Source organism: Rhinoraja longicauda, chromosome 1 (genome assembly GCF_053455715.1).
Source record: "Rhinoraja longicauda isolate Sanriku21f chromosome 1, sRhiLon1.1, whole genome shotgun sequence".
NCBI classification, from domain to species: domain Eukaryota; kingdom Metazoa; phylum Chordata; class Chondrichthyes; order Rajiformes; family Arhynchobatidae; genus Rhinoraja; species Rhinoraja longicauda.
In genome coordinates, this window is record NC_135953.1 from 117,441,646 (window position 1) to 117,461,814 (window position 20,169).

At 49.5% G+C, this 20,169-nt stretch overlaps 1 protein-coding gene across 1 annotated transcript in view; it reads right to left on the reverse strand.

Moving 5' to 3' along the window:
• Window positions 1-1,278: 1,278 nt before the first annotated feature.
• LOC144600405 (ADP/ATP translocase 4-like) overlaps window positions 1,279-20,169 on the reverse strand; it is a 31,585-nt gene continuing 12,694 nt past the window's right edge. The window contains exons 5-6 of the mRNA XM_078412000.1: window positions 15,690-15,815; window positions 1,279-1,470 (exon numbers count right to left, since the gene is read on the reverse strand). Of these exons, the coding sequence (XP_078268126.1) occupies window positions 1,279-1,470; window positions 15,690-15,815 (318 nt within the window). The remainder of the gene's footprint in view (window positions 1,471-15,689; window positions 15,816-20,169) is intronic.

Here is a 20,169-nt window from a genome sequence, read left to right on the forward strand (position 1 = left end):
TAATCCAATATTTTTGCCGCTTCCAACAGGATCCCATCACTAGTCACATCCTCCCACCTCCTTTCGGCAGAAACCATTCCCTCCACAAATCCTTGGTTAACTCATCCCTTCCCACCCAAACCACCCCCTCCCAGATACCTTCGCCTGCAATCGGAGGAGATGCAAACCTGTCCCTATATCTCCTCCCTCGACTTTCTCCAATAATGACAGCAAATTTACTTGCTCATTCATTGATCTGTTTTATCAGGGCTCCTGGATGTCGTAGTGAAATACTGTCTCAATTGGTCCATATTTGGACAAGGGTTGTCTTGAGGTCTGGAGCCGAGTGGTCCAGGAAAAATCCAATCTGAATATTGATTAGCAGGTTAGTGGAGAGTAAATGTGACTTGATAGTACTATTGGAAAAACATTCCATTGTGTACCTGAAGAGGGAGAGTAGACTAATTGGCTAGCAATTAGCTGATTTTTGTTGATATGACATACCAGAATACGCCCAAACATTTCAGTATGAATATGTTTTAATATTGTATTAAATTATCAGTTATCTACAAGATTTTTTTTGGACAACACAAAATCCAATTCTTTCAATAATTTAAAGAAAGTATTTAAACACTCCATGTTCATTATTCCAATAGAACAAAGCATTTTTAGTTTGCACTGTTTAGCTTGAATAACAACTATCTAAGATAATATAAACAACTTTGCTAACTTGGTATATTCAGTTTTGAGGGCATTTTTCTGCTGGAACCTGCTCTATTGATATGCCTCACCGATAAAACTTTAAAAATGCACATTCCAAATTATTTTAAAGCAGTGGAGTTCAGCAATGGAGTTCAAGAAGATAAGAGGCAGCCACAGCATGATTTCTAATAAAGTTCTGCTGCAATGTGGCAAAAAGTATAGGTCTGTCTGTTCAGAACTATGTATGAGTAGAAAATCCTTGACAGTAACAAGAGTCGGAAGACAATTTACAAAGACATACATTATACATGTCATCCCCCTTTACAGACCTGTGATGATATGTGCCATTCTCTATTTAGAAAAGTGTTATGGCAATGACTGTTTTCCTAATAACTTGGCAACTACAATGTCTATCCAATGTCTACAATGCCTATCCAGAAAATTGAAATCAAAACTTAAAGTCAAGCACAACTAATTATAAATAAAAGGAAATGAAGATTTTTTTAATTCATTTTTCTGGATGTTGCCCAAGGAAGAATCCATTCAATTGAATGTACAATGTTTAATAGGCACTAAATTGCAAACAAATGTATTTTCTTAACTAAATTTGTCTTCCAAAAAGAAAAGCAACTTCTTAATTTCATCGTAGGACACAAGAACTAAGGCACCACCGGTTCCACGCAGGATATTTGAAAAGGCTCCTCTGAAGAAAGCAGTAAATCCCTCATTTTTAAAGATCTTAGTGAAGCAATCCAGTGTTCCAGTGTACTGTCTGTCGGATTCACCGCTCTGTGGATGAAAAGTTAAAATTCTCAGTGTGTCATTGAGTATCACAATGCTAACCCATTTAAATATTGTGTTAAATTTATCATGTGGATTACATGTTTCACTGAAATGGTTACTTGTGTTGATAAATATTTAAATGCAATTCTGATACATAATTGCTATTTTGGAATGGAAATACAACACCCCATGCAGAATCTAACCTTCAGATTCTTACAAATGTGCTCCCCCCACCCCCATACTATTTCTTTCTACCTCAGTTACTAGAATTTTTATATTTAAAATAAAAGTTTTAATAAATTCTAGAAATTCCTTGTCAAGTAACATGTACTTCCACCATTTAAAAAAATGTCTTCCATGGAATTTTATTTTGAGTTGAATTTGGATTATGCATTTTGTATTTTTACATTTCCATTCTGAACTCTCAATTGTTCATTGAGCTCTGTTAAGATATTAGCTTAGAAACCCAAAGTTCTAGGAAAAACACTTTATTTCAACAATGGCAGCTAGCCAACAATTAATTTGTTGGTGGTGTGGTGGGGTAGAGTCAAATTATTTGGTGCAAGATGCCCAAGATATAGTGCACCATAGAATTTGTATCATAAGCAGCTGCAGCATATCTAGAGGATGTTTTATTATCATTACTTTTATGGACCAGTGTCTTAAAGATTATTAAAGTTACTACATGTGGTTCCTTGTTGAGGTTCATCCCTAGCAGTTATGTAACAGAGGACAGTCTGATGTAGAGAGTGTTCCTGGGGATGAACATCAAGATAAGCATCAAGTGCTGCGGGAACAGCATCAATTTGATGATCGATGCACTATGGTCCGCCTGAAACCTGTTGGTCTTCCAGTGCAATGAGATGTCTAAGTAAATACTGCACTGGCACTTTACATGCTCAGGAACATATTGAACTTCAGTGCAGTCAACAGAATGGCTTTGTGGAGAAGAGCTGCAATTTAAGATCTTGCTGCCACTTGACTTTGAGAAGCCAAATCCAGTATAAATCTCTCAAAAATGAAAGATAGACACAAAATGCTGGAGTAACTTAGCGAGACAGGCAGTATCTCTGGAGAGAAGGAATGGGTGATGTTCTGGGTCGTGACCCTTCCTCGGACCCGAATTTTGTGTCTATCTGGTTTAAACCAGCATCTGCAGTTTCTTTATACACATCACTCAAAAATGAGACTGGTGTGTTGCTTTAAGAGGCCATATGAATGGCATTTGTGCCTTATAAATAGAATGTAATAACTTGCCAACGCTATCCATGTATAGATTCAATGATACTTTGAATGTAAAGAAACCCACGTACTGATTTGTATTTTCTGCATATATTCTATGAATAAAATCTATTTTTGAAGTAAAAAAACGTCTTAACTCACTATACAGTATATCAGTTAATTAAGTAAAAATTTATGACATTTATGTTTAACGGAGTATGAAAATTAGCACACTATTTAATACTGTTATATTCAAAGCAGACTGATATATATTAAGTCTATCAAGAGGTGCTTATGAAATATCGTACTTAGGCGATAAAGGGTAACTAGACCAAGTGGACCCGTTGGGCCCATTCCTCGTAGAGGGGGGGCAGGGAAGGGGAGAGGGTATGATTGAGTGAGGCCTAGACCCAAAGCCTCTCTTGTATTTTATCACCCTCAACCCCCCCCTCCTCCCCCTACTAACCCACTCCATCCCCCTGTAGCCACCCCCACTTGCCCCTCCCCTGCCCCCACCCGGGAATGCGGGGGCATGGAGTGGCTGAATGTTAGACCAATGCAGTAGAGGTTTGGGGGAGTTTCAAAAGGGGTTCAGGGGGGATGAATTGGACGAATGGAGGGTGGAAGAGAGGGGGGGATAATGGGGCTGGGGGATGGAGTGGGTGAGAAGAGTATAAGGGGGTGGTTTGTGGGGGGGATGATAAGGAATTGAGGGGGTGTGAATGGAGCGGGGTGAGTGGGGCTCGCAAAAAAAAACAAACCTGAAACCAATTTAAGTTAATGCAGCACAGGTTTGGGGGCGTTTTAAGGGGGATTAAGGGGGGAATGGAATGCGTGAGTGGGGCTCTGAAGAAAAATCCTAAACACAATTTCAGTTAATGCAGGAGGGGTTTGGGAGAGTTTTAACGGGGGGGTTGAGGTGGGAATGGAGGGGGGTTGAGGTGGGAATGGAATGCGCTCCCCCCCTCCTCCATCTCCTCCATCTCCCCCTCCTCCCTCCCCTCCCCAGTCCATCCCCCCCCCTTCACCCACCATCCCCCCTCAGCACTGCCGTCAGTCGGGCGTGTCCCCCCCCCCTCATGGCGCGGGAGAGGCGACTCCACCTCCCGGCGGTCAGCGCGGGCCGATCTGGCGCGAGGCATGCCGGGATGGGCGGCTGTGCTCCGGGGGGGCGGGTAGCGCATTAGTGAAGGTCTGGGGGGGGGGGGGGGAGCGCATTAGTGAAAGGTCCCGGGGGGGGGGGGGGGGGGAGCGCTTTAAGGTGTGGGGGGGGGGGGGGGTTGAGGTGGAAATGGAGTGAGTGAGGGGATGGGGTGGCTGAGTAAGGGGAGGGTGTTAGACCAATGCTGTCTAGGTTTGGGGGAGTTTTAAAGGGGGTTCAAGGAGGAACAATTGGGTGAATGGGGGATGGAAGAGAGGGGATAAGGAGGATAAGGGGGTTGAGGTGGGTTGTGTGGGGGATGATAAGTGGGGTTGAGGGGGTGTGGAGGGAGTGGGTGAGTGCCGCTCTTAAAAAAGCCTGAAGCCTATTTAAATTAATGCAGCACAGGTTTGGGGGAGTTATGGGGGATTGAGGGGGGAAAGGAGTGCGTGAGCGGGGCACTGAAAAAAATTCTAAACACAATTTCAGTTAATGCCTGAGTGGTTTGGGGGAGTTTTAAGGGGGGGGGGGGGGGGGTTGGTTGAGGTTGGAATGGAGTGCATGAGTGAGGGGGAGTTGAGGTGGGTATGGAGTGGCTGAGTACGGGGAAGGTGTTAGACCAATGCAGTGGAGGTTTGGGGGAGTTTTAAAGGGGGCTCAAGGGGGATGAAATGGGTGAATGGAGAGTGGGGGATAAGGGGGCTGGAGTGGGTGAGGGGGATGGAGTGGGTGAGGGGAGGATAAGGGGGGTTGAGGTGGGTTGTGGCAGGGAATGATAAGTGGGGTTGAGGGGGTGTGGATGGAGTGGGGCTCTTACAAAAACCTGAAAACAATTTAAGTTAATGCAACACAGGTTTGGGGGAGTTTTGAGGGGGGAATGGAGGGGGGTTGAGGTGGGAATGGAGTGCGCTCCTCCTCCTCCATCTCCATCTCCCCCTCCCTCTCCTCCTCCCTCACCCAGTCCACCCCCCCCCTTCACCCACCATCCCCCCTCAGCACTGCCGTCAATCGGGCGGGTGCCCCCCTCACGGCGCGGGAGAGGCGACTCCCCCTCCCGGTGGTCAGCGCGGCCCGATCTGAGGAATGGCAGGTGCAAGGCATGCCGGGATGGGCGGCTGTGCTCGGGGAGGGGGAGCGCATTAGTGAAAGGTCCGGGGGGGTCCGGGGGACCGCATTAGTGAAAGGTCCGGGGGGACGACGACGACACACACACCGCATTAGTGAAAGGTCCGGGGGGGGGGGGGTGGGGGTGGTGAGCGCATCAGTGAAAGGTCCGGGGGGGGGGGCGATGGCGAGAGCGAGCTGATCTGTTGAAGACGTGCGGGTCGCATTGCATTGTGACGTCACACGCTGAACACCGGCGGGGAGCGCGAGCTGATCTCTCATTGGTGCACGGGTGCCATTGTGACGTCACACGCTGAAGCCCTTCAAGAAAAGGGTTAGAAATGAAAATTTTAAACTTTAATATCTCTCTAGCTTTAAAAATGTAGCTTCAATTACATTATATGGCCAGGATAATGGTGAATATGGTGGTGCAAAAATTGTAGCGCTATGGTGTACCGTTTTGGCGGAGTAGTCGTCAAAAGTTAAGCTGTCCACATACACACAGTCACACATATACGGACATCAGAGTTTTAGTAATATACTAATCTAGTAATATACTAGTTGGGCCCGTCCTCGTAGGGTTTCCATTGCGACCTGGGGAAATTGCTTTTTTCTTTAAAATAAATCGTGTTAAAAAAAATAAAAATCAATCTCAGTGGGGAGAGGAGGGGGGGGGCTCACCCCCTCCACTCGCCCCACCCCCATTCTCACTGTCCCCCTCCCCTCCCACCCTCCCCTCTTCCCCACCCCCACTGTCACCCTTCCCCCCACCACCACCCCCTCTTGCCCCACATCCCTCTCTCCTCCCCCTTTCACTCACTGTCCCCTCCTCCCCACTCTTCCCAGACCCACACTGTCCCCTCCCCCACCCCACTCTCTTCAGCCCACCACCACCCCCCTTCTCCGCCAATCTCACCCCCCTCCCACCCCCACCCTTCACTCCACCCACTCGCCCCCACGTCCATTCCCCTCCGTGGAGACGTTGGTGGCGAAAGGCACTTACCGAGCGTGCAGGGAGGAGGAGGGAGCTCCGGACTGCTCGAGTCGGGCAGCGGAGGTTGGACTACTCGAGGCGTGCGGCGGAGGTGGGAGGAGTGTGAGGGAGGGGGGAGGGAGCAGGAGGAGGAAGGGGGGGGAAGGAAGGGGGGAGGGAAGGAAGGGGGGTGGGGGAGGGAGGGTGAGGGGGGAGGGAGGGGGGGAGTGGAGGGGGGCGCATTAACGTAAAGGTCCGGGGGGGGGGGGGGCATTAGTTAATGTTCCGCGCGGGGGGGGGGGGGGGGGGGGAGCTGCCTGCTGCGGCCTGTGTGCGGTAACGGTGCTGTGCCCGTGCGGAAGGGGGGACGCGACGGATAGTGCGGCGGCGCGCTGGGTCCGGGCGATAGCGGGTCTCCCGGGTGTGGGAGAGAGGAGTGAAGCAAGGGGAGAGAGGAGATGGGAGCCGGTGATCGCGGGCGGGCGGCTCCGCTAACGGCGTCCATGTCGTCGGTGCGAGTGAGGAGAGGCCGTGCGTGTGTGCTGACGTCATACGCACAGACGCACAGCAGCGCCACGCTAAAAACCTTGAGGGGGGGGCAGCGCGAGCTCATCTCACAGGGGCATTGTGACGTCACACGCTGAAGGCCTTCAATAAAAGGCTTAGAAAAAAAAAGTTTTAACTTTAAAACCTCTAACTTAAAAAATACACGACCGAATTAAATGAAAATATCATTTTCCACCAGCGTTCAGCGTGGTGATTAAGGCGGTGTAAAAATTGTGGCCCTACGGTTCACCGTTTTGCCGAAATCAGTGTTATAAGCATACATATATATTCATACATTTATTCATATACTAGCAGAGGTCCCGTTGGGCCCATCCCCACACCCCCCATTCTCTCCTCCCCAGCCCCACTCTTACTCTCCCCACACCCTCCCCTTGGGCCCGTCCTCGTAGGGTTTCCATTGGAGGGAGGTGTGGAGGGGGGAGGGAGGTAGGGAGGGGGGGAGAGAGGGAGTGGGGGGAGAGAGGTGTGGAAGGGAGAGGGGGGGGAGGGGAGGAGGGAGGGAGGGGTGAGAGGTGAGGGAGGGGGACCTCCCCTTTTCCCAGTACCCCTCTTTCCCCCACCACCAAGTCCCCTCCGCACGACCCCTGTTGTCCCACTCCCCAGTCCCCATTCTCACGCCCCCCCCCCCATTTTCTCTCCTCCAGACACACTCTTAGCATCATTTAAAGGCCCGAGGGGGCGGGGGAGCGCATCAGTGAAAGGTCCGGGGGGGGGGGGGGGGGGGAGAATAGCGGGGAGAGGGTCTCCCGGGTGTGGGAGAGAGGAGAGAAGCAAGTGGAGAGAAGAGATTTGAGCCGGTGATCGCGGGCTGGCGCCGCTAACGTCGTCCATTTTTTTGGTGCGAGTGAGGAGATTCCGCGCATGCGTGCTGAGCACAGAGTGAGGAGATTCCGCGCATGCGTACTGAGCACATCCGCGCAACAGCGCCCCCCTGAAAACCAATAAATCATGGGGGGGCAGCGCTTTAAAACCTCTGTAACTTAAAAAATATGCGACCGAATTAAATAAAAATATCATTTTCCAGCAGCTGTCCGCGTGGTGATTAAAGCGGTGCAAAAATCGTGGCGCTACGGTTCACCGTTTTGCCGAAATCAGCGAAATCACAGATATATATATATATATTCATACATTTATTCACAAGATGAGTTTTAGTAATATACTAGCGAAGAGGGCCCGTTAGGCCCATTCCCACCCCCCCCCATTCTCTCCTCCCCCAACCCCAATCTTACTCGCCCCACACCCCCCCTTTCCCCACGACCTCCCCTTTTCCCAGTACCCCTCTTTCCCAGTCCCCATTCTCAGACCCCGCCACCATTCTCTCTCCCCCAGACACACTCTTACTCTCCCCCACCCCCCCTTTCCCCACCCGGGTCTCCCGGGTGTGGGAGAGAGGAGAGAAGCAAGGGGAGAGAGGAGAGGGGAGCCCATAGGCACAGCAGCGCCACGCTGAAAGCCTTCAATAAATCAGTAGGAGGGGGGTTGCGCGAGCTCTTGTTGACGTCACACGCTGAAGGCAATGGAAAAAACGGCTGAAATTAAAAACAAAAACTAAAACCTCTGTAACTTAAAAAACACACGACCGAATCAAATAAAAATATCATTTTCCAGCAGCGTTCAGCGTGGTGATTAAGGCGGTGCAAAAATCGTGGCGCTACGGTTTACAGTTTTGCCGTAATCAGCCGAAATCACAGATATATATGCGTGCTGAGCACAGAGTGAGGAGATGCCGCGCATGCGTGCTGAGCACAGCCGCACCACAGCACCACCCTGAAAACCTTCAAAAAATCAGGGGGGGGGGGGGCAGCGCTTTTAAACCTCTGTAACTTAAAAAACACGCGACCAAATGAAATGAAAATATCACGGCCGGTCGCCCGGGAGATTGGCGATTAAGGCGGTGCGAAAACCGTCGCGCTACGGTTCGCCGTTTTGCTGCAATCGCTGTTACCTATATACACACGATATATTCAGGTCATTCCCAAAAAATATATATATATATATATACATATACACAAGATCTGACTTTTAATAATAGATAGATATACCCACAAGATCTGAGTTTTAGTAGTATACTAGAACAAGTGTGCCCGTTCAAAGCGGGCCCTTTGGGCCCGTCCCCACACCTCCCATTTTCTCCTCCCCCAGCCCCACTCTTACTCTCCCCACACCCTCCCCTTGGGCGGTGAGGTAGTGGTGGAGGGAGGGAGGTGTTGAGGATGGACCCGGGGGGGGGGATAGCGGGGAGATGTTCTCCCGGGTGTGGGAGAGAGGAGAGAAGCAAGGGGGGAGAGGAGAGGTGAGCCGGTGATCGCGGGCTGGCGCCGCTAACGGCGTCCATTTTTTTGTTGCGAGTGAGGAGATTCCGCGCATGCGTGCTGAGCACAGAGTGAGGAGATTCCGCGCATGCGTACTGAGCACTGCCTCACCGCAGCGCCCTCTATCGAAACCTCAATAAGGGGGGGGGCATTGCATTAAAACCTGTGTAACTTAAAAAATATGCGACAGAATTAAATAAAAAAATCATTTTCCAGCATTGGCCCGCGTGGTGATTAAGGCGGTACAAAAATCGTGGCGCTACGGTTCACCGTTTTGCCGTATTCAGCCGACATCAGTGGAATATATATACAACGCTACAAGATCTGAGTTTTAGTAGTATATAGACTAGCAAAGCGGGCCCGTTGGGCCCATTCCCACACCCCCCATTCTCTCCTCCCCCGTTGGGCCCGTCCTCGTAGGGTTTCCATTGTGACCGGGAGGGGGGAAGGAAGGGGGGGGGAGTGGGGAGTGGGAGGGAGGGGAGGGGGGACCTCTCCTTTTCCCAGTACCCCTCTTTCCCCCACCACCAAGCCCCCTCCGCACGACACCTGTTGTCCCCCTCCCCAGTCCCCATTCTCAGACCCCCCACATTCTCTCTCCCCAGACACACTCTTACTCTCCCCCACCCCCCCTTTCCCCAGCACACCCCTTTTCCCAACTCTCTCTTGCCCCCAGCACCAACCCCCCACCCCGCTGTCCCCCTCCCCAGTCCCACTCTGCCTCCTCCCACCCCCACTCTCTCTTCCTCCCACCCTCCCCGTCGCCCCCACCGTTTCCCTACCAGCCCCCCCCGTTGTCCCGGCGAAAACCACTTACGGATCGTGCGGGGAGGAGGAGGGAGCTGCGGAGCGCGGCCGTTACTGTGGCCGAGCCCGGACTACTGGAGACGGATGGGGCGGCGGCGCGCTGGGTCAGGGCGATATCGGGGAGAGGGTCTCCCGGGTGTGGGAGAGAGGAGAGAAGCAAGTGGAGAGAGGAGAGGTGAGCCTGTGATCGCGGGCGGGCGGCTCCGCTAACGGCGTCCATGTCGTTGGTGCGAGTGAGGAGAGGCCACGCATGCGCACAGACGCACAGCAGCGCCACGCTGAAAACCTTCAATAAATCAGTAGGGGGGGGGGGCAGCGCGAGCTCATCTCACAGGGGCTTTGTGACGTCACACGCTGAAGGCCTTCAATAAAGCGCTTAGAAAAAAAAAGTTTTAACTTTAAAACCTCTGTAACTTAAAAAATATATGACCAAATTAAATGAAAATATCATGGCCGGTCGTCCGGGAGATTGGCGATTAAGGCGGTGCAAAACCCTGGCGCTACGGTTCACCGTTTTGCTGAAATCACTGATATATAGAAATATATACGTTATATATTCATACATTCATATACAAGATCTGAGTTTTAGTAGTATATAATAGATAGAAGATAGATATAGATAGATAATACCGGCACACCACAGGGCTGTGTTCTGAGCCCCATGCTCTACTCCCTCTTCACACACGACTGTGTTCCTGCATTCGACACCAACACTATTGTCAAGTTTGCAGACGACACAACGGTGATCGGGCTTATCACCAACGGGGACGAAACAAACTATAGAGCGGAGGTGCAGAACCTGGCGGACTGGTGCTCGGATAACAACCTGTCCCTAAATACCACCAAGACCAAGGAGCTGATCATCAACTTCCGTAGGTCACATAACGGGGAATATGCCCCGATCTCTATCAACGGGGACAGTGTGGAGAGAGTGTCCAGCTTCAAGTTTCTGGGCACTCACATTTCGGAGGACCTAACATGGTCCAATAACACTGCTGCGCTGGTCAAGAAGGCACAACAAAGACTGTTCTACTTAAGAACACTGAAAAAGTCTGGTCTACCCCAACAGCTGCTGATGACCTTCTACCGCTGCACCATAGAGAGCATCCTAACGCATGGCATCCCTGTGTGGTACCTCAGCTGCACGGAGGCAGAAAGGAAAGCTCTACAGCGGGTAGTCCATAGAGCTCAGAGGGCCATCGGAACACAGCTACCAGACTTGGAGGGCATCTACAACACACGATGCCTCAGAAAAGCCACCAGCATCCACAAAGACTCTTCACACCCCTGCAACAGTCTGTTCGAACTCCTTCCATCGGGCAGACGATACAAGGCCTTCTACGCCCGCACCTCCAGACTCAGGAACAGCTTCATCCCCAGGGCCATAGCTGCTATGAACCGGTCCTGCTGAGCCGGATGGCGGCCACAACGCATAGATCAACTTGCACTTTACCCTGTCTAAAAACTGTTACAATTGTTTTGTTTCGTTGGGTTGCTGTTAATTACTTAAATTATTGCATCGTATGGGAGGCGCATTCCCAATCTCGTTGTACCCCTGGGTACAATGACAATAAAGATATATTGTATTGTATTGTATTGTATATAGATAGATGCACTCATTAAGGAGGGATAAAGAAGGGAATTGAAACATTCAAACACTGAATGAGTAAGTTCACCTATGATGAGCATTTCTCGGCACTAGGCCTGTAATCGCTGGAGTTTAGAAGAATGAGGGGGGGGGGGAACCTCATTGAAACATGCAGAATAGTGAAAGGCTAGGATAGAGTGGATGTGGAGAGGATGTTTCCACTCGTAGGAGAGTCCAGGGCTGGAGGTTATAGCTTCAGAATTAAAGGACGTTCTTTTAGGAAGGAAATGAGGAAAGGTTTCTTTAGTGAGAGGGTGGTGAATCTGTGGAATTCTTTGCCACAAAATGCTGTGGAGGCCAAGTCAGTGGATATTTTTTAAGGCAGACATAGATTCTTGATTAGTACAGGTGTCAGAGGTTATGGGGAGAAGGCAGAAGAATTGGGTTAGGAGCGAGAGAAAGATCAGTGATGATTGAATGGCGGTATAGAAGATGGGCTGAATGGCCTAATTCTACTCCTATTCCTTATGACATAAAGAATAGCTTAATTTGGAAAAGGAACAAGGCTAGTAACAAATAAAATGAAAATGTTTTTTCATAATGACAAAAAGATAAGATGTTTTGGGAAACATCACTGTAAAAGAGAAAATAATAGTCACAAAGAGAGACAGACAGGCAGAGGAACCAAGAGAAGTTTCAGTCAACAGGAGGAAGAGAGACCGTGCCGTATTTACTTGCAGGATGAAACTCTGAGGGACAAGTAGTGTTTTTCATTGTTGTTATAATTATTCTTTCATGTTATATGTACATTACTTAATGAATTTAATCTATATAAAGTGGTTTGTTGTGAACAAAACACAGGTCACTCAATTTAAGATTGAATTCGTAATTTTTAAAAGAAACCCTTAACTGGCAGAAATTGTATATCTTACAGGGGGACATGGTGCAGGGGGGGCATGTTGTATGCCATTACAAATAAAAAAGTGTTCAAGCTGATGTAAAATAAAATGTGATCCATTAGTGAACGCTAAGTGTTCAAGTATTCCCTAGGTGGTGAATAGAAGTTGGAGCTTTTACATAGTTCTCTTTTTGGTACAATTTCCCACTAAAAGCCCCTCTGTTTATTGATAATAAACAATGTGCACCTGCTGAAAAATCTGGTTGGCCAATTTCTGGATTTGACAGGTGTTATGGGGATATAGGAGAGAGCTGAGAGAATATAGGTGGTACCTAATTTTTCTTCATAGATGAAAATGATTTGCCGTAGGCAGGAATGCACAGTTGAGATTACAATCAGATTAGACAAGATGGGGTAGAGTTAAGGGGTCTACTCCTCAGGCATGTGAGTGAGGTAAAAAAAGAGGAAAAGAGCCGAACGTACAACGGGAGTCACAAAATAGGAACGTTTTTGAAAATCTACACACAAAATTACCAGTTTCAAGCCTCTTTTAGTGCATTTCAAAGTAAAAACAGACATTACAAAATGATGTGAATATGTACACTAATGACATTTTGAAGTAAATTTGCACATTAATTGATAATCAGCCCAAAAAGGTGGTAATTGGCTTTTCTGCTGTGTTTTATATTTTAACCCTGTCTTAAATAATTTAAATATATAATCTTGCACTTAAATTTAATATTTACTCATTACAGCTCCACCACTGATTTTCTGGCACTCTTGGTTCCAGAGCTTTGCTGGTTTATCCAGCAGGCAAAGGAAGTTGGCTATGGGGATAGATTTGCTGGCTCCAGCTGGGCTGGAGTTCCAGAAACCCGGCCACAGGTTGCAAATTCAACCCACTGATCGGCCGTGGAAGTCCCGATGAGGTTGAGATTGGCTGCCTTGCCCAGCCTAGGTGCCACATTTTTGGGGAGACTTCCAGGGCGCAGGGGGAGGGGGGGGGGATTTCTCGCAGAACCCCTGGCGACCTTTAGCAGAACCCTAGTGTTCATTACAAGTTTACACATTTTTCTCCTTTCTATTTTTCGATCCGATTTCTCCGTTTATTTGGCAAAGTGAAAAACGCGGAAACCATGCAAAATGGATTTAAAATAAAGTGAAATCCGCGGAAAATTCACATGCCTGACTCCTACTCCCAATTCATATGTGTGTAGAAATGGTGCAGCTTCAATTTTTACAATTTATCCATATTTACTTTGAGGGAGCTCCTTGTTTAAAAAAATATATAATAAACTGCCCATGGTTCACAGTAAATTACTCAGAAAAGATAACATAAATATGTAAAGAGAACCTCTCTCTTTAGAACTACTCCAATCTGGAGGAGATATGTAAAGTGCAAAATAACTTCTATTTCCATGGCTATACATTAGGGCAATCTGACATATTTATCCATTCCAATTAAATCTTGCTGGAATTAGGTAGCTTTCCATTACACATTTCTATTGTTCCTTTTGAGTATGTTTTGAACTGCAAAAAGCTAATCATTAATTGCCAGTGTACACTATCACTGCACTGGCTGAGTTCTAGTTCGTGGCATGTACATATTCAACTTCAAGCAATGCTGGTATTCTTAAAAGATTTTCATAACAATTTAGATTTTCTGTCACATTTATGGGTTTTTTGTATATCATATCATATATTTACAGCCGGAAACAGGCCTTTTCGGCCCTCCAAGTCCGTGCCGCCCAGCGATCCCCGTACATTAACACTATCCTACACCCACTAGGGACAATTTTTTACATTTACCCAGCCAATTAACCTACATACCTGTACGTCTTTGGAGTGTGGGAGGAAACCGAAGATCTCGGAGAAAACCCACGCAGGTCACGGGGAGAACGTACAAACTCCTTACAGTGCAGCACCCGTAGTCAGGATCGAACCTGAGTCTCCGGCGCTGCATTCGCTGTAAAGCAGCAACTCTACCGCTGCGCTACCGTGCCGCCTAAGGAATCATTTCCATTGAAATATTGTAGAGATCAGTAAAGTAAAGGTCGGGAGAGCAGGAGCAAGGACGACCGTTGGCTGAAAGCAAGTAAGTGTTAGTTGAAGTTTAAAAAGAGCACCAAAGGGACGCTAGCAGTCAGTCAGTAAAGGTTGGGAGAGCAGGAGCAAGGACGATGAAGGGATTAAAAGTACCATTAGCAAATTTGCAGATGATACAAACCTGGGTGGTAGTGTGAACTGTGAGGAAGATGCTATGAGGTTGCAGGGTGACTTGGACAGGTTGTGTGAGTGGGCGGATGCATGGCAGATGCAGTTTAATGAGGATAAGTGTGAGGTTATCCACTCTGGTGGTAAGAATAGGAAGGTAGACTATTATCTGAATGGTGTCAAGCTAGGAAAAGGGGACACACAACGAGATCTGGGTGTCCTGGTGCATCAATCACTGAAAGGAAGCATGCAGGTACAACAGGCAGTGAAGAAAGCCAATGGAATGTTGGCCTTCATAACAAGAGGAGTTGAGTATAGGAGCAAAGAGGTCCTTCTGCAGTTGTATAGGGCCCTAGTGAGATCGCACCTGGAGTACTGTGTGCAGTTTTGGTCTCCAAATTTGAGGAAGGATATTCTTGCTGTTGAGGGCGTGCAGCGTAGGTTTACTAGGTTAATTCCCAGAATGGCGGGACTGTCGTATGTTGAAAGACTGGAGCGACCAGGCTTGTACACACTGGAATTTAGAAGGAAGAGAGGGGATCTTATCGAAACATATAAGATTATTAAGGGGTTGGACACGTTAGAGGCAGGAACATGTTCCCAATGTTGGGGGAGTCCAGAACCAGGGGCCACAGTTTAAGAATAAGGAGTAAGCCATTTAGAACAGAGACGAGGAAAAACTTTTTCAGTCAGAAAGTTGTAAATCTGTGGAATTCTCTCCTCAGAAGGCAGTGGAGGCCAATTCTCTGAATGTATTCAAGAGAGAGCTAGATAGAGCTCTTAAGGATAGCGGAGTCAGGGGGTATGGGGAGAAGGCAGGAACAGGGTACTGATTGAGAATGATCAGCCATGATCACATTGAATGGTGGTGCTGGCTCGAAGGGCCGAATGGCCTACTCCTGCACCTATTGTCTATTGAGATGTTCTTGGAACATTAAAGGTTCTGACAACTGTTCCTAAACCGTGTGAATTCACAACAGATAACAAAGTCAACTTTGTAAATTGATCCACTTAAACTAGAATATCGAATATGAATATTGGCTATTTCACGGCATTGTATTGCTGAAAGCTGTGAAAGATAGAAACTATATTGTAGTGACACTGCCTGTGTATTCTGTTGCAATGGGTGATAGATAAAAATGATTACTTGCCTTAAAGTTATATTGGACATTATGGGATGTTATCCAAAGTTACAAGTTTCTCTCCATTGAAATTAAAAATTTGCTATTTCCTTATACTATAATGGTCGCAAGTTAAATACTACCATTTAATATTAATCAACACAAATGATTGGGGGGGGGGGGGGGGAGCAGGAAGAAAGAAGGGAGTCAACCAGTCTTCTGCACAACGCACAACTGCTCTGGAGAATGAAAGAATATACTTCAAAATTTGCTACTGACCTGCATCATCAAACGTCTTCTCACAGTATCAAAAGGATAAGACAATATCCCAGAAAATGTGGTAACTGCTTGAGCAATCATAAATGACACAAATACACTAGTATTCTTTTGGTCTGGTAACACACCCTGTGGGAAAGAGAAGAATCATTTTAACAAGAAACAACTGAAATATAATGAGTTAATGTTTCTCACAGAAAGGCACATTAACAGGAAAGGCAGATTGCTCTGTGAAAACGGAGAAATTAAATGGATGTTTTAACCGTCAGGCAATTCCCCAGAAAATATACCCTCTACATTTACAACTGTTAACGTTTAAGCAATTGATCCTCAAATGCTGGGCATGTTCAAGAATTATTGGAATTACTGATTTATTTAGAAATATTATGCAAACAACAAATCAAATTTCTAACTACATTCACCGCTTTAGGTAATTACATGTTTATATGATGCTTCCAACTATATAAGCTCAGCTCTAGAAAACAGCAAGTGAATAAAGGATCTACATTTACCTACTCCAAATATGCATGACTCAACCTCTTCCTTTCTCCACATTTGAATAATGAGATTATTAAACCACCCTCAAGATGATATACTGCTGCTCTGAACGGGGTGAAAATATGCTTGCAAGACTTGGATAAGAAATACTAGGGTTTAGATTGTACAACAGTGAAGAAATGGTGACCAGGATAATGCATGCCTTGGAGAGGAATATGCAGATGTTAGTGTGTCCTCGTGTCATAGAGATGTACAGCATGGAATCACTTGGCGGATATGCAATCAGCACAGCCACAGCTTACGCCAATTTTATGCAGTGGGACTAGGGTCAGATATAGAGGAAAGGGATGTTGAAGAGGCTTAGAAGATTTTACTTTTTCTGATGACTGATTATAGAAAAGAGAACAAAAATTAAATAATGATTAAAAATTTGGTTCATCTTTGAAGCTGGCTATCGGCCACCCCGACATGTCTTGAATGAGCATGCCTGCTTCTTTCGGTAAGGCCTGATTTCTTGTATGATATACTCTACAATGCTAGCAATAATTAAGTAATCTAATGTTGCAGTATCAGTGTCAAATAGCAAATGTCATCACAACATGCCTAGTAATCTTTATTAATGTTCACATTGTGGCGGTCCCTGGATATTAAGCCACTCCTAGGGTCAGTCCCCTCGGCACTTGACGGACAGGGACGAGTGACTGCCCACAGGCTACGGGGTTTCTACCCAGGGCTTCTTGGGGAGTGTTCATCCTTTCGGTGGAACTCGTTGTGAGTGGATGCTCACAACCTGCATTAAAGAACTTTCAAAACCAACCTGGTGTCCAGCCTATTTCTGGCCAAGTCCAGGACACTACATTGGTGACCCCGACGTTCATCACGCGTCGTTATGGACTAGAGCAATGCACAACCCGGTCCCGCCGACCTCGAAGCCGTCGCGCTAAAGCTCCCGACTTTGTAGACCGAAGAGCCTGATGTCTGGTTCCAACAGGCAGAGGCAGTTTGCTGTGCGGGGCGTGACGGTGGATGAAACCAAATATTTCTACGTCGTCGGCGCTCTGGACCAGGCGACTGCAAAGCGAGTTAAACCTTACCTCCGCGCCCCCCCCCCCTCGGCAGCTCACAAATATGCGGGTCTCAAGGCCCTGCTCATCAGGAGGTTTGGCCTTAGAGACTCCGAGCGGGCAACTCGGATTCTGCGTATGGAGGGCCTCGGTGACGGCCGGCCGTCGGCCCTCCTGGAGGACATGCTCACCCTTATTGAGCCCTGTTTCTTGTTCAAACATGCTTACCTGCTTACCTTCGGCAGCTCCCAGCCAACATCCGCCTGGAACTCGCCAGCGATCCCTTCACCAACACGGAGGCGCTGGGCGAGCGCGCTGACCAGCTGTGGATGGCCTGTCAGGAGGAACTGGAAGCGCTGGCTGTTGTCTCAGCGGCGTCAGGATGCGCACAGCAGGTCGGGGCCTCCGTCGACCGCGTCACAGGGCGACCGCCGCTGCAAAATCCGGCCGCCATCGGTCACCCCGGCGCAGGCACGTTGTCCCCGCACGGCCCGCCGGTATTTCCTTCCGACGCCAGTAGAGGTCGCTGGTGGTCGGCCCAGTCAGCACCACCTCCTATACTGCTGGAGGCCACTAGAGGTCGCTGGTGGTCGGCCCTGTCAGCACCATCGCCTATACCACCGGACACCAGCAGAGGGGGCTGGTGCTATTATCACCGCCGCTGGGGACAAGCAGCAAAGTAATGTCGCCCACCTTGTGCCGCCTTCCCGGCCGTCAGGGGTTCCTTCGGCGGCCGGCCAGATCCATCGCCGACATCCGTGCGGGCAAACGCAGCCCTCTCCTCACTGCGCTGAACGGGAGCCCTATCAGTACTTATGGGGTCCGCACGCTTGCCCTCAACTTCGGCCATAGCTGTTTTTTGTCGTTGTCATTGCCGACGTTTCCCAGCCGCTGCTGGGCGCCGACTTCCTGCGAGCGCATTCAATGCTCATGGATGTCAGGTGGCAGCGCCTGGTGCACTCCAGCACGCTGGAGCCGGCTTCCCTCCACGTTGGACCCGTGTCGTCCATGGATGCGACTTACGTGCGCATCCTGGCGGATTTCCCGGACATCATCGAACCCCAATTCCGCTCCTCCGCCCCAAGCATGGGGTGGAGCACCACATCCCTACCACCGGGCCGCCCGTGCACGGCGTCTTGCACCGGACAAGCTCCGTCTAGCATGGGAGTTCCACCGGATGGAGTCGATGGGTATCGTGCGCCCCTCCGATAGCCCCTAGGCGGCACGGCTCCACATGGTCCCCAAGGCGGATGGGGGCTGGCGCCCGTGTGGGGACTACCGTCGCCTGAATGATGCGACCTTCGCCGACAGGTACCCGGTCCCGCACATCCAGGACTTCAATGCCCACCTGGCTGGAGCATCGGTGTTCTCCAAGGTGGACCTTGTGAGCGGGTACAATCAAATTCCGGTCCATCCCGACGACATCCCCAAGACAGCCATTATTACACCGTTCGGGCTGTTTGAATTCTTGAGGATGCCGTTCGGGTTGAAGAACGCCGCACAGACCTTCCAACAGCTTATGGACTGTGTGTGCCGTGGCCTGGACTTTGTATTCGTGTATTTGGATGACGTACTCGTGGCCAGCCGCTCGCGGCAGGAGCACCGCACCCACTTCCGCCAACTGTGTCAGCGCCTCAGCGCATACGGGTTGGCTGTTAACATGTCCAAGTGCCGTTTCGGGGTGACGGCCATCGACTTCCTCGGCCACCGCGTGACCCCACAAGGGGTGGTACCTCTGCCGACCAGGGTAGATACTGTCTGCCGGTTCCGCCGTCCGACCACCGTTAAAGGCCTCCAAGAATTCTTTTTATCACCGCTTCTTACCGGCGGTAGCAGGAATCATGCACCCGCTTGTCCACCTCATGGTCGAATGGTCCGATGAAGCAGTAGTGGCATTCGAGCATGCCAAGGAGGCCCTGGCCGGGGCCACGATGCTTGTCCATCCAAGGGAGGATACCCCAACCGCCCTCTCGGTGGACGTTTCTGAGGTGGCGGTCGGGGTGGTGCTGGAGCAGCTCGAATTTTTCAGCAGGCACCTCAGCGGCGCTCAACGACGTTACAGCGCTTTTGATCGTGAGCTCCTCGCACTGTACCTCGCCGTACGCCTTTTTTGGTACTTTCTGGAGAGGAGGCCCTTCACTGCCTTTACGGATCACAAGCCGCTCACCTTCGCATTTGCCAAGGTTTCAGATCCGTGGTCTGCGCTGCAGCAGAGGCAGTTGGCGTACGTGTCGGAGACATGCCTTATCTAGACCTGCGGTCCACGCCGTTCTCCAAGCGGCCGATGGGATTGATTATTCCGCCCTGGCAGCCATACAGCTGGTGGATGAGGAAACGGCTGCCCATAGCACGGCAGTTTCGGGCCTGCAGCTGGAGGGCATTGTCTGTGGTCCTGGGGATGCAACGCTGCTGTGTGACGTCTCCACTGGCCTACCCATCCCTCCATTCGGGCGACGGCCCTCGTAGCCTCCCGTTTCATGTGGCACGGGCTGCGCAAGCAGGTTGCACATTGGGCACGCACCTGCATCCCATGCCAGACCGCCAAGGTCCAGCGACACATGCGTGCGCCGCTGCAGGGGTTCAGCGTCCCTCGGCCATCCCAGGGGCATGACCCACCTCTTCACCGTGGTAGACCGCTTCACGCGGTGGCCTGAAGCTATTCCGCTGGCGGACACCTCGACAGCCACCTGCGCTCGGGCCTTGGCGGCACACTGGATCGCCCGGTTCTGGGTGCCGCTGGACATAACGTCCGACCGGGGGCCTCAGTTTACGTCGGAACTGTGGTCGGCCATAGCACGCCTCCTGGGAGTTCGCCTACACCACACTATGGGGTAACATCCACAGGCAAACGGCCTGGTGGAACGGTTTCACCGCCAGCTGAAGGCTGCCCTGAAGGCACGGCTCACTGACCCAGAGTGGGT